The sequence below is a fragment of the Pavona decussata genome, unplaced genomic scaffold (genome assembly GCF_977016875.1).
Source record: "Pavona decussata unplaced genomic scaffold, jaPavDecu1.1 SCAFFOLD_120, whole genome shotgun sequence".
NCBI lineage: Eukaryota > Metazoa > Cnidaria > Anthozoa > Scleractinia > Agariciidae > Pavona > Pavona decussata.
Window position 1 is genome coordinate 148,879 of NW_028145534.1, and position 13,618 is coordinate 162,496.

At 39.8% G+C, this 13,618-nt stretch overlaps 1 protein-coding gene across 1 annotated transcript in view; it reads right to left on the reverse strand.

Annotated features, from left to right (window-relative positions):
- Window positions 1-384: 384 nt before the first annotated feature.
- LOC146469663 (receptor-type tyrosine-protein phosphatase F-like) overlaps window positions 385-13,618 on the reverse strand; it is a 31,639-nt gene continuing 18,405 nt past the window's right edge. Inside the window, exons 10-18 of the mRNA XM_085122982.1 lie at window positions 12,542-12,844; window positions 10,661-11,130; window positions 9,871-9,965; window positions 8,497-8,653; window positions 7,327-7,393; window positions 6,310-6,581; window positions 4,462-4,639; window positions 2,698-3,578; window positions 385-2,441 (exon numbers count right to left, since the gene is read on the reverse strand). Of these exons, the coding sequence (XP_084979108.1) occupies window positions 3,361-3,578; window positions 4,462-4,639; window positions 6,310-6,581; window positions 7,327-7,393; window positions 8,497-8,653; window positions 9,871-9,965; window positions 10,661-11,130; window positions 12,542-12,844 (1,760 nt within the window). The 3' untranslated portion in view covers window positions 385-2,441; window positions 2,698-3,360. The remainder of the gene's footprint in view (window positions 2,442-2,697; window positions 3,579-4,461; window positions 4,640-6,309; window positions 6,582-7,326; window positions 7,394-8,496; window positions 8,654-9,870; window positions 9,966-10,660; window positions 11,131-12,541; window positions 12,845-13,618) is intronic.

The following is a 13,618-nucleotide window of genomic DNA, read 5'->3' on the forward strand; positions in this document are numbered from 1 at the left end:
TGCTGATGTGCTTTAGCTTAAAGCAAATATAACGGTGAGTTTTGACCGTCAGATTGAAACGTATGAATCTATCATTAAATGGCGTTTGTAATTTATCTAATTGTCTCTCTTAAAAAATGTGAAAAATGTGTTCGTATATCTACGTGGAGATAATTAATCCTAATGAAGTTATCGGGTGAAAAGTGGAAATCACAAACGATACCAGGGCGGCACAACGCTAAAGGCGGTAATGACATCGTGGAAGCAATCCATGTACTTAAAGAGGAAGTATAAAGAGAATTTGATGTCATTTGAAAACCCAAAAACGTTTGTCTGTCAACAGAAGCAAGAAAATAATTGTCTAGTTTAGTTAACAATTATCACCCCAGTGAAACAAAACTGTCGATTAGTGTCTTCAGTCAGAGACAGAGTAGGTCAGAATGGATTAAAACTTGAAAAATGTTAGGCTAATTTTTTTCAAGTTCTCGCATTTTTGTTTCCAAAATGCGCTAGAACAGATCACGAGTTGTTCCTTTCAAGAACTGAGTCGATTTCTTTCCTCTCGTTATTCTAGAATTATTTTGTAGCTAAGTTAAGGTCTTCTTTCACCATTTTCAAAAAAGAGGTCAAAAACACCATGATACCTTCCCTTTAAGGACGGTTCCTCCTTTGCTGCTGCGCATAAGTTCTGCGCATCTCGGGATGGTCTGATAACCTCTAATTTCCTAAGGAAGATGCCTAGTAATCCAGAGATATTTTTGAGAGGTTTATGACTTTGCGGGAAAGGAAAGTCTAAGGAAGGGCTCTTGAAATCCATAAAAAACTTGAGAGTAGCCACTCATCTTTCAGAGATAATTTTCAATTTGGAACAAAAAGCCATACTCCTGTCATTGTTGTGTATTTTAAGGACGGTGCCTACTAATACCGAAGTATTTTTGCGTGGTTTATGACTATGCGGGAAAAGCAGATCTTAGCAAAGGCTACTGAAATCCAAAAAGAAAATTGGGTGTAACCACGCATTTTTCAGAGATAATTAAAGGACAAATATTCTAAAAAGCAGTAAAATACAAAGCAATGTATGGCGTTTTTAACCAAATTGAAGCTTTGATCTCTGAAAAATGCAGGGTTACCCTCAATTTTCTTTTAGGATACCAAAAGCCCTTGCTAAGTTCTGCTTTCCCCGCGTAGTTTTAAACCACGCAAAACTATGCCTTTATTAGAAGGCACCACCCATAGGAAACCCGAGTATCTCGAGATGCGCAGAACGTATGCTCAGTAACAAAAGTAGGCACCGTCCTTAACGCTTTTTGGAATTATTGATGCTTAATTATCTCCAAAAAACGTATGCTAACTCCAACTTTTCTCTTTGGATTTTCATATCCCTTGCTAGGATCGACGTTTCCCGCATAGTCATATACGACGCAAAAATATTAAGCATAGTCCTTTGCTGTTTAAGCCCCAGAATCTACATGAATATTCTCCTTACTACTCTCTGAGTATTCCTTGTAGCACTAGTTGGGAGAATTAGAATTTGTTTCAAGATCAGGACATTTCATCGTTTGTGATCATTTCCTTAATTGTCATGACATGTATGTTTGATTAAGCAGGATATTGTAAGGAGAAAATAGATGCCGATTACTTTTGGGGCTTAAAAAAAAAGAGTAAGGTTGACTTTAGGGCCAGGGAAATAGATTTTCCGATACATGTATTTCGCAAGGCACAGCCTTTCGTTTTCAGGGTATTTTAAAAACTGGCCCTTTGGCAAAAGATGAAATAGGAGAGGATGCAATTAAGTACCATAACAACGTAATTGGGCTATAGTAACAAAAACAAAAACGTTGCAACTTGAAATTTGAAAATGCAAATTGTCAATAGACATGACCAAAATAGCTAACGTTAAATTATAACGTCCTTTGCCATAGGGTCAGTTTAAAAAAATATATCCTGAAGAAGAATGGTCGTGCCTTTCGAAATACTAGAAAAATATATTTCCCTGATCGTTAAATGCCTTGCTCTTTTTTTTTTTTGCACTATTTGTTGTACAATTTTTTGCTGATTAGATCCTGTACTACAGGATCCGGTACTCTTGTTTTGTCGCGGTGGTCCTTCCAAACTCAGTTGCTGGTTTTTACTAATTACTGAAGACTCCTTTGCGCAAGCAAGTAAAGATGCACACGATACGTAAGACATATTCTAAGTATTGTTTCTCAACAGTAGGCCGTTGTTATTCCAATAGTAGGAGTTTTGTTGTTGTTGAGGAACAAGGCTTAATTTATCTCAGGACGGCTTCGTGTATCTGGCATCCACTACCAAGCCGAGCAGTGACTGGCCATGGTATCGCTCATGGTTGACTCTCTTTACCCGAGATATTTTCAGTAAGGTGTATAATGGTACGTATGTACCCTCTAATAAGCTTGTTAGATTACTACAGTCGATACTCGCTCTATAGAACATCTGGGGTGCTTACCATTTTACGCAAACCACCCGGATGGAAATTTTCGGCTTAAATACGAATTGATTTAGCTGGTCTTAACAGAAGATGCATAACATCCAAAATGTATGAACATCAGATGTAAATCCCAAAAGGAGCAATAAAAATGCATTTGACTTGAAGCCCATAATTTCAGAAGTACTCTAAATGGAATGATGCGTACCATTTGATCTCCAACTGGAATTTCCGGGTTTTCCATGTAAATGGTAAGCACCCTTGGTTATAACTAACAGCCTTCTGCTTGCTGCCTGCCAATACCTTTTCGTTAAAAATAACCCGCTAAATACAAACAGCCCCCTTAATGCAAAACACTTTCTAGTCCAAACGCTGTCCATGGTAACATGGCTTTGACTGCAGGTAGCTGCACATGTATTATGACAACTTTATATGGGGGCGTATCTATCTGATAAATACTCTATGTTTATATTAATTTGGTCGCGGCTAAACGTTGCAACATCGCTGTACAACATTTGTTGGGTTCACACAACGAACGAACGAAGAAGAAGGTTAGAACATGTGCCACCCCATGTCAGATCCCCGATTATGGATCCCGATCATGTCTGACCAACATTTTTAGTCTGCTGGACGAATGTTAACGTGATGTGGAATGACAGTCAGCAGCGTAATCAACATTGTCAAACAGCAAACATTGTTCACAACAGCTTTGTCCACAGGCCTCGTCTCGGGAACCGCGTTTCAGTCGGAGTCCTGGGACCGAAGTGGGCCTAGCCAACCAGCTCAATGGATGACGTCGTCTTCGACCGCGCGCTAAGGGTGACTGGGGCGAGGATGGTGCAGCAATGCTGGAACGTTTAGCGGTGGTTTTATTAAACACTTATCTCCCTCCCAATAGGTACATAACGCTACTTTGCCTTATGAACTGGTTAATATCAGTACAGATCAGTAATGATGAGTTCTTTCGAGTGTGGAGACACCTGGGAAATTCTCAGCCAATCTGTCTCCGACGAAGCTTTTCTTTTCTGCTTCCAAAACTTTATGATTTGTCTCCGGTGTTTCTCTCCCAATTCTTCTTTTATTTTTTGCATGCGCACCTGGAACTCTTCCACCAAGATCCTCATTTCTTTTTGCAGTATCGTCTTCAAGTGCACTAGAAAGGAAAATCATATCACAGAATAGTTAAACACAAACTGTCAACATCAACTTTATCATGTTGATTTAAAACTTTCTCTGTAATATTCAGTACATTGTCATTTTTCCTTTGTGCTTATAGTTAATTAGCATTTTGGTTTGCACTATATATTCAACTCTGTGCTTTGTAATTTAAACTGAAGATGACAGGAGTTTCTGTCGAAACATGTTTTTAAATTTAAAAAGTGTCATGTGGTTCCTTAGAATAATGTCAAAAAAGTCTAGTAGCTTTTCGGTTTTTAAGTGAGTGTCATGCAACGGAACCAAAGAAATTGCTCTAACCAATCACAACAGATGGAAACAACGCAATGAACCAATCAGAATTCGGGGCAAACACATGTCACCGACTTCAAGCACGGGAAAAACACGTGCGCGCAGCACACGATTGGTTTTGGTTTAGCTTCTTTACTGGTTGAGAAAGTGGCGCGAGTTTTGCTAACGAATCACAGCATATTAATACAATACCAAGGCAACGCGAAAATACATCTATCAATTATTCCCCAGGCTTAAAACATAACATCTCATTTCATTCACATGTACCACTCATCGACATTCAAAGCCTAGCATGCAGGATTTTTGTCACATAAAACTAGTTTAAGGACGCGTAGCTCCTTCAAGTCTCCTGTAGTTCAGTGGTAGAACATCCGAATTAATAACCGGAAGGTCACAGGCCTTGACTCCTGTTGGGAGAAATTCCGAGGATGACTGTTTCACCGATTGAAAAGATATAAAATTATCAATAAAAAGCTGCGAGAAATTTAAACCATTTGAAGTTTTCGTGGTAAACTTCAGGCTCGTCACATATGCAAGCGTGGGCACACTTGCGATTTGAAGTTGCTCACCTTTTTGGTGGACTTTTTCCCGTGATCTTATACGACGTATGACTTCGTAGGTCAGTGAGAAGAAGAGGACAACACCAAGGGCTCCGCATGCGTAATGCAAAGCCTTACGAAACGTCGGCGAGTTGCTGTCGAGTAAACCACCTTGCGCATCTGCCTGAGTGGCGTTCGATTTGGAAGTCTGAAAGAGAATTTATAAAATGAGTAATCGGCAAATAGTTGCACCTTCGGCCTACAATCCACTAATGAACTTAATGGGGACCTTAAGGATGGTGCCTAGGGAACATTTTCAGATGTCATTACAAAGGCAGCACCTTCTCCTCAGTTTTTTAAAGATCCTGAGTGTTGGTTCGGCCGGGGTTTGAACCCACGAACTCCCGCACAGTAGTCCGGTACTTTACCAACTGAGCTAACCGGTCGGCGTTCTCGTTGCCGTCGTGGTCGTCGTCGCTGCCGCCGTCGCCATTTAAAGTCCTTAATTGCCAACGAGTCACCCTCGCGAGGACGCGAGGGTGACGAGGCGGCAGCATTACAAAGCCGACGCGCGAGTTAGTTTTGGTACAGGCAGAAAAAATCTCGAATGAAAATGTAAGCATAAGGTAAGGATAAGGTAATGTAAGAGTGACATCATCGGTGATTGTTTTCGAGCTAGCCAATGGCATCGCGGTATTTTTTATCTAAACCAATATCACATCAGGAGTATCACGATCGGTTAGCGCTAGTACCCAGATTCTTCTTACACACGCGCGAACTTAAATTTTGTAAACAACATGGCGGCCGGAGTGGCGAATTTTTAAAATTGTCTTCGAGAATAGCAGTGTTTATACGTCTTATTGTATAAGGATGGTGTATAAAAATAACAAAGATCTTTTTAAGCGCTAGGAAACTTTGCAGAAGTTTTCACGTTTAGGAGCAATCGAATTTTTCCTTCGCACCATCTTATTTTTCGATCCTGCGCGACAGTGTGGAAATGTTTTAAAGCTCTAATAGCAGATTTGTTGCTCCGTTGGTGGACGGCGAAAGTTCCGACGGCTCTGTCAATCGAGGAGGTAAGAGAATTCAAATCTTAACTGTTTGTAGTGTGTTTTGTTTTCTGAAGAGGGAGCAATTTTCTTAAAGTAACCTTTCGGTCTTTAATCATGATAATATTCAAATTGCAGGCTAAAACGGACAATAGTAGGTCAGTGTCGTTATGTGAATTCATGTGGTCGGTAACATAATATGCACAACGAAGATATCATTCCAAACTGATACAGTGCGGACCAAAACGAATCCCTAATGATAGGGATCTACAAAATATTTAGATTTCATTGTTTTCTAGTCAAATTGAGTGGGGTTTTTTTGTTGATTTTTAGGTTCTGTTTGAGGGAGATGCACATTGGAGCTGTTTGAATGCAGGAGAAATATTTCAAGTCAATTGCAACTTAGCTTTGTGCCATTCTTCTATTTTCTTTTAAATACCATACTTGCGGCTCATTAATTCAATAAATTAGATTTGAAAAGTCATATTTATTGTAAAATTCTGTTATTCCCAGGTTGATAGCTAATCTTGTACACATTAAAGTTGTTTATTTTGGTTTTTGTATAAACTCAAACAGGTAATGCAAGGGCCGCAGATGTTTCACCTCTAATCTACCTACAAGTTTAGATCTTATAGACATTCTAAACAACAAAGAATAGCATGAGAGTTTTGCAATGCTTTATTAAACAATGATTCAGTTTGAAAAATGTTTTGTAGTCTGGTTACTTCTTAATTTTCATTCGCAAAGCAACTGTGACAGTTTTTACTCGTTGGCACTCTACCGGCAGGTATCACTAGTATTATAAAAGATTTCAGCTCGATAATTTTACCTCAATCGGCTTGACTCTCTCTTTTATACTCTTAAACAGCTCCGCTCTGTAGGAATGAAGATATCGCTTGAAACACTCCCGGAGTCTGGTCGATTTGGGACTGAGGACGATACCATAAGCAGTCGAATAGTCAAGGATCTTGGTCACTTCTATTTCGGGTCGATTGAAGAGATCACCTCTGAGGCCCGCAGAGTAAGTATCCACAAGGATCCCTTCGACTTCTCTGTTCATTAGTGCTTGTGTGATTTCTTCAAGCTGATGATAATGCTTTTCTTTAAATTTGAAAAGAACAATAAACTAATTTACCGACCTACTTTTATATAAGTTGCCTGCATGGAACCTAGTTTGTCTTCAACGATTCAAATAACTTGCATTGGCTCTTGCCCTAATTTTACGACTATAAAATTTTCAGACATAACAATGCTTCTGCAAGGGGCGGAAAAACCAGAAATGATGGACAACCGTATGTAATCATAGAACGTAACTTGTAAAGAGTCGAGTACATTTTAAAATGTTGTCGAACGAATGAGGACGATTTGAAATTGATTATCACTACGAATTCCCCTAAATTATCAGTCCCAAAGCTGTTGGATGTATGGCTCCAGGACTACGGAAAGAAACATACAGCGCCCCAGCGGAACAACCAGGGTTCTAGGGCGTCACCGCTTTACTTCAGGGCCCCATTAGGCCACAATCAGCATCTTTGTCCGGACTCTAAGTAGAGAAAAGATTCAGGCCTCGGTGCGCAGGCTCTTAAGAACCCGCCCTTTTGGGACCCTAAATCGTGTGCCATGAAGTTTAGTTAACAATACATCGTATCAAAAACAAATGGGGATAGACGTTTTCCAAACACAAAACTCGGGGAATGCTTCTTTGAAGTCGAAATTGAAATCTTATCGGACGTTTGAAGCGCGTTTCGTTATTCCGTGTTAATTTAAATGAGAAATGTACTAAAACTGGAGTCGATACACTGAGGTTGTATCGGTGTTAGGCTTTATCCGCTGGAGCGGCCGTTACCTGGATCAATTTTTGCATTGCGTCTCTTTCCCAGGTGATACTCGGGAGAATTATATTCTGCTGCGATCTAAACAGAAATGAAAAATATCTTGAGTTTATTATCAACATGCTGAGAACACTCATGAATAATTATACCGTTGCTAATGTGACAGACAGTAATGCTAATAGGACGAGGGTTCATTCAAACCTTGCTGAGAACCACACTGAAAACAGCTCATGAATAATACATTGCTAATATGACAGACAGTAATGCCAATATGACGAGGCTTCATTCAACCTTGCAGAGAACCATACGGACAACAGCTCATGAATAATACCGTTGCTAGTATGACAGACAGTAATTCTATTATGACGAGGCTTCATTCAAACCTTGCTGAGAACCACACTGAAAACAGCTCATGAATAATACATTGCTAATATGACAGACAGTAATGCTAATATGACGAGGCTTCATTCAACCTTGCAGAGAACCATACGGACAACAGCTCATGAATAATACCGTTGCTAGTATGACAGACAGTAATTCTATTATGACGAGGCTTCATTCAAACCTTGCTGAGAACCATACTGGAAACAGCTCATGAATAATACATTGCTAATATGACAGACAGTAATGCCAATATGAAGAGGCTTCATTCAACCTTGTAGAGAACCATACGGACAACAGCTCATGAATAATACCGTTGCTAATATGACAGACAGTAATGCTAATATGACGAGGCTTCATTCAAACCTTGCTGAGAACCACACTGAAAACAGCTCATGAATAATACATCGCTAATATGACAGACAGTAATGCTAATATGACGAGGCTTCATTCAAACCTTGCTGAGAACCACACTGAGAACAGCTCATGAATAATACATTGCTAATATAACAGACAGTAATGCTAATATGACGAGGCTTCGTTCAACCTTGCAGAGAACCATACTGACAAAAACTTACAAAAAGTACGATTGCTAATATGACAGACAGTAATGCCAATATGACGAGGCTTCATTCAAACCTTGCTGAGAACCATACTGAAAACAGCTCATGAAGTACTTCTCATCGATGCGAGCATGCGCCTGGAGTGATATAGTCCCTTTAATTCGAAGTAAATACACCCATGAGGGAACTTTACATAACCCTGATGAGAAAAATTATAACCAGAGAATGCTCGATGCTCACCTTGCTTCCGTACAGCTTAGGAGCGCTCTTCACAGTGACTGTCGTAAGCGCTGTCGTCAGCATTGCCATGGTAACAGCAATAACAACGAGACCAAACAAGATCCATGCGATGGCAAACAGGCGCCCTTTGGAACTCTGAGGGGCTCGATCACCGTATCTGCGGAGATAATGAAATAGTTACGAATGACAGAATCAAAATAAACTTGGTTTAACAGCAGTTCTAAAGTTATCTCTTAGGAATACCCAAGTAAGCACAAGCATGCGCAAAGTCGCTATACATTGCGCAGTCGCAATAAATCATGGCTACGTTAGATCGAGTTGCGTTCTCGGTGGCTAATTGGCCATGTCCGAGTTGCTTTAAACCTCATTATGAAAGCGAGGCTAAGCACAAAGCTTCTGTTATGAAAATTAGTTTAATTCATATGCAAACAACACTAATTTTCATATGAAAAGCTTTGCACTTAGCTTCGCTTTCATAATGAGGTTCACAGCAACTCGGAAGCAAGCGCTTGATTATATTCTCTCTCTTGGCTGTGAATAAAAAGCTACTTTTCGTAGCCTCGCCTAAGGAAGTCCCTATTCACACCAATTACTTAATTTAACGCTGATTAAACCAAGTTTAATTGTAACAAAAGGACAGTCAGTGACAGAAAATTAAAACACTGAATTTCATATAAAGTTGAGGTAAGCTTTAATTTATGCTTCATTTGGCTAAATTTGAAGTCGAAAAGCATAGTAAGCGACTTCTACGAAAAAAAAAGTTCTACCCATGCTTGAATAAACAGCTTTTAAACGCGTCACACGTATAAGCACACAGAGACACGACAAAATTTGGGGGACAATACTCCGTGGCTTAGCTTTTCTTATCTAAATCCCTTAGCTTTCTGCCAGGCTTCAACTGAAGATGAGTTAGACGCTCTGAGGAGCGGCTGTTACATTTCGTGTTTCACATTAGTAGCTTTACATGAAGTATCGTATAGTGCATGTATGTCAGTTAAATGCAAGCCTCTTAGATATGGGTTACTTAATGTACAGTTAGCTTGTAGTTTATTTTTTTAGGAAAATGGTCTGAAATCTTTTCTCTTCACCTTCAAAAATTCATAATTCATAAGCCCAATTGACCTATCAAATGGTCGACAAAACATCACGTGCAGTGGTTTTAAAACCCGAAAAGACCTCCTCCTTACTAGTATGCGGTGTTTGGTGTTTTTCTCGTGTGCTAATTTCCAACGTTGACAAAAGTATCATTGTTATGAACTCTCTTGAAACACGCTTTTCCACGAAATTTTTTGAAGTCGTTCAAAAAACTCGCAGCACGTGTTTTAAACATTACATAAATAGCAAGATCAGACAAACTTTTACTAGACAACATACCCTAAGGTTGTCATGGATACAAAAGCCCACCAGACGCCTTCCCACGTGCCAAGGATGAACGAAGGATGGAAGTCTTTCGAGTTTTTGTTTCTCTCCTGGAAGTGAAATGTAACAGGAAGTTTTATACAATTTGCAGTACAAGAAATGTTACAATGTTTAGTTACGCAGAGGAAAGGAAAAAAAAAGGATTTATGTAACTGTTGATAATTAACGAAGAGAGGAAGAGAGGCATGACAACCAGGCCAGAGGGGAAGCAGCGTCACTGAGTGATTAGGGCGTCGAACTTGTAATCTTGAGGTCTCGGGTGGTCAAGTGCCGAATAGGCCGGTAGCTAGCTGGTGTTGTTTCTCGGTAGCTCCCGAGTTTAACTCCTCGGCCACGCTTGTAAATGGCCAGCTGGTCTGCCCCCTGTCAGCTCAGGAGAGTCTTAATTTGTTATGTTCCAATTACAATAACTGTTTCTGTCCCAGCTGTGTCATTATCCGTGAAAAGCCCCTTACGTAGAGAGGATGGATGGCATTTAAATCTGAGTATTATTTTAGTAAAGAATGAGATAAACTGAGCTACACTTGGAGGTATTGTCGGTCTATTGTTTATCTTTAAGGAAAAAGAAAGAGCTGCAAGTCTCTGTTTTATGTATGTGAGGGGGACGAAAGGAAAGGAGTTGGGCAGCGCCCCCACCATCCCTCCCCCCTCCGTCACCCTGACTTGACTACTGTGGGGTTGTCATGATTTTTTCCTTCATGTCATGCTCGTGACGTGTTGAATACTGCATAAAGTATCTACTCACCAACATCCATATAATTACGCCCGCTACATACGCTGTAACTATGGGCAACAGTAGTACGGGCAAGCAGCGAATCAGAGAGTTGAACATGGTTGTCTGAGTCGTGGAGACCTCTGGGTACACGATGAAAGCCACACCAGCGGATTCTATGACGGGTACGTAGCCGTACCCTCCTCTATAACTGTCTTGATACTTGTTGCCATAAACCGGGAAAGTGAAATCCGTTGATGCGTCCATGCCCTCCAGGAGACTGCGGCTTGTGTTCTTTCCCGACGGCTCGTTATTGCCATTTTTCGTGAAATCAAGAACTGTTTTATTATTGTCGAATTCCTGGCACTCTCCACAACAGTCCTGTACCATATCTTTGAGCACCAGTGGGATAATTTGTCCAGGCTTCCCATCGTCGGTCACTTTCACGTACGGTTCGTATCGTCGCCAACTTGTTGTCAAACGGCTTTTGCAGTGGCATGTTTCTGAAACAAACAGACAAAAATCCACAATTGCAATTTGACCATCCCGCTGTTTTCATTGTTTGCATTGAGCGCTGGTGTTTCGGTGGTTCAAACATGGCCATTGCTGTCGAATTGTTTCCTTGGACAACAAACGTTTTGTGTATCAAGGAACTATTCAAGACACCAGTGTGTATCTTAATCTTGTGACTATGTGGGAAAACAGAGCTCAACAGGGCTATTGTAATAAATGGTTTAATTCCTATTAGCATTCCTCAGTGACTGACTATCGCGTAACGCACTGATTGGCTACACAGGTGCCGTCTATCGATCGATAGACGGCAGTTTGTCAGAGCGCACGCGATTTAGCATGCATCATTGCACAAATATATCAAAATTTATGAAATAAAAAGATCTTTTTGCTTCATAGAAACAATTAGACGGCTTGCTCTCGGTTTCTATCGCCTTTGATAGTTGGCTCGGGGCGAACCGATAGAAACCTCGAGCTCGCTGTCTAATCGTTAAATATCATCATGTATGTTCACCCTACTATTCTCTACGTATTTATTTTGGGACTATTTGAGAGAATTGGTTGATCAATCGATGCATGTTATCTTTGGTGATCATTTGCTTTACTCTCGTGATCTGAATGTTTGATCAAGCAGTGATATCGTAAGGAGAAATTTAATGCTGATCACACCTAAAAGCGGTCAAAGGTAAAGATTGAGAAAAGTCCCTTAAAGCTTTGGCTTTACTTTTAGAGGGCCAATAAAGCCGTATTATTATTATTATTGAAGATTTCATGTTTGTTATAATGAATTATTTCAATAACTTGCGGACACGGGTCTGGGCTAGTTATGTTACACTCAATCATTTTCGTTACATTCAAACAGTTTATACGTATTCATAGAATTTCTTAACTATATTTGCGTTCTGGCAGATAATCCATTTCTGACAGCGTTCAATAAGGAAGGACAGCTCTTTGCCAGTGTTCGTTATTGAGCTTAGTCCTTTCCTTAACTCCTCGTGGTAGCCTCCGAGAAAGTCGAAAACAATATTGATTTGTTTAACGCTCACTATTATTGTTATTATTATTATTATTATTATTATTATTATTATTATTATTATTATTATGCGCAGTAAAACTATCTGTATGCACGGTATAAGAAGCACCACAGGGCGCGTAGCGTAACCTGTGAGCCAAGCGAAACTTAAAATATCACGTAAATTATTATTATTATAATTATTATTATTATTATTATTATTATTATTATTATTATTATTTTGAGAGCTGAAAGTTCGAAACTTCGTTAAGTATCTAAAACTGATGATTCAGCAAACTCACAAACTCATAAAAAATTATCATCTTTGAGCTCTTATATTTAACGGACTTTATTTGTTTTTTTACGTTTGACCGGGCTTAATGAAACACTACCTCCTTCGACGAAAGCGCTTGGGCCCAGTCCTTTCACAGTCCTGGCGCCAACTGAGATGCTGTACGTTACGTAAGGTTCAAGGTTTTCCAACACGGTATGATTCGCTGTAGCCGGTACCGTTTTTTTTATCGGCAGTTCTTCTTCTTTCTTAATTTCTCCGACCATAATGGGCTTATACGTCACTTCATACTTCTGCAGTGTTCCGTGCATGAATTCATCAGGCACTGGTTTCCAGGTCACCCTAATGCTGTGAGGTGAGATCTTGCTCTCAGCTTGGAGTTCCACTGGAGGTCGACTGGGTACTAGGAAATGAAGAAAAACAATATTGCGTCCTTGAATTTTTGTTTCGGCTTTATGATCAGTCGAGAAAATACTTAAGAGTAAACTAATGAGTAGTTATGAATAATGAACTAACTCTACGCCATCTTGTGTTTCATTTGTTTTAATCAACTCTTAGTTCGTAGTTTGAGGGTGCCTAATCTCAGTTATCTTATTAGCTCTGTAGTTTCTATTAGGTCCCCTCGCCACTTTTATTTTCTTGTTATTTTATATTGTATATTTATTTAATTTGTGTGGCAAAATAAAGTATGAATGTATGAGAGTAAATACAGTCAACTTTCGCCTTGCGGACACCTCGCTATTACCAAAAACCCCGATAATACGGACAGAAGCTAAATCCCCGGAAAAAAATATATATTACAGACGTTTGACTAAAATAAATTCCCGCTATTACGGACATTAACGCCCGGTCCCGAGGGTGTCCGTAATAAGGGTGGTTGACTGTAATGAAAAGTGCTTAGATGGATGGCTTTCTAAGGGGCGTTCAACTTCCCAGGGGTGGTCGTTTATGAACTAATTATATTTGAACTGGAAAAACGATAGCATGAAGCTCTTTAGAACCTCTGATTTCATTGGACCTTTACATCACGCAGCCCTATTGTGTCATGGCTAAGTTTCACAGTTTCTGTTGTTTGTTGATTATCTTGTACCCAGATCTCACTGCAGGTTAAGCCCCTTCCGTCTGACCTCGGTAGGAGATTAGTTTTTTTTATTGCTCCCAATTGTTTTTTTTTTTT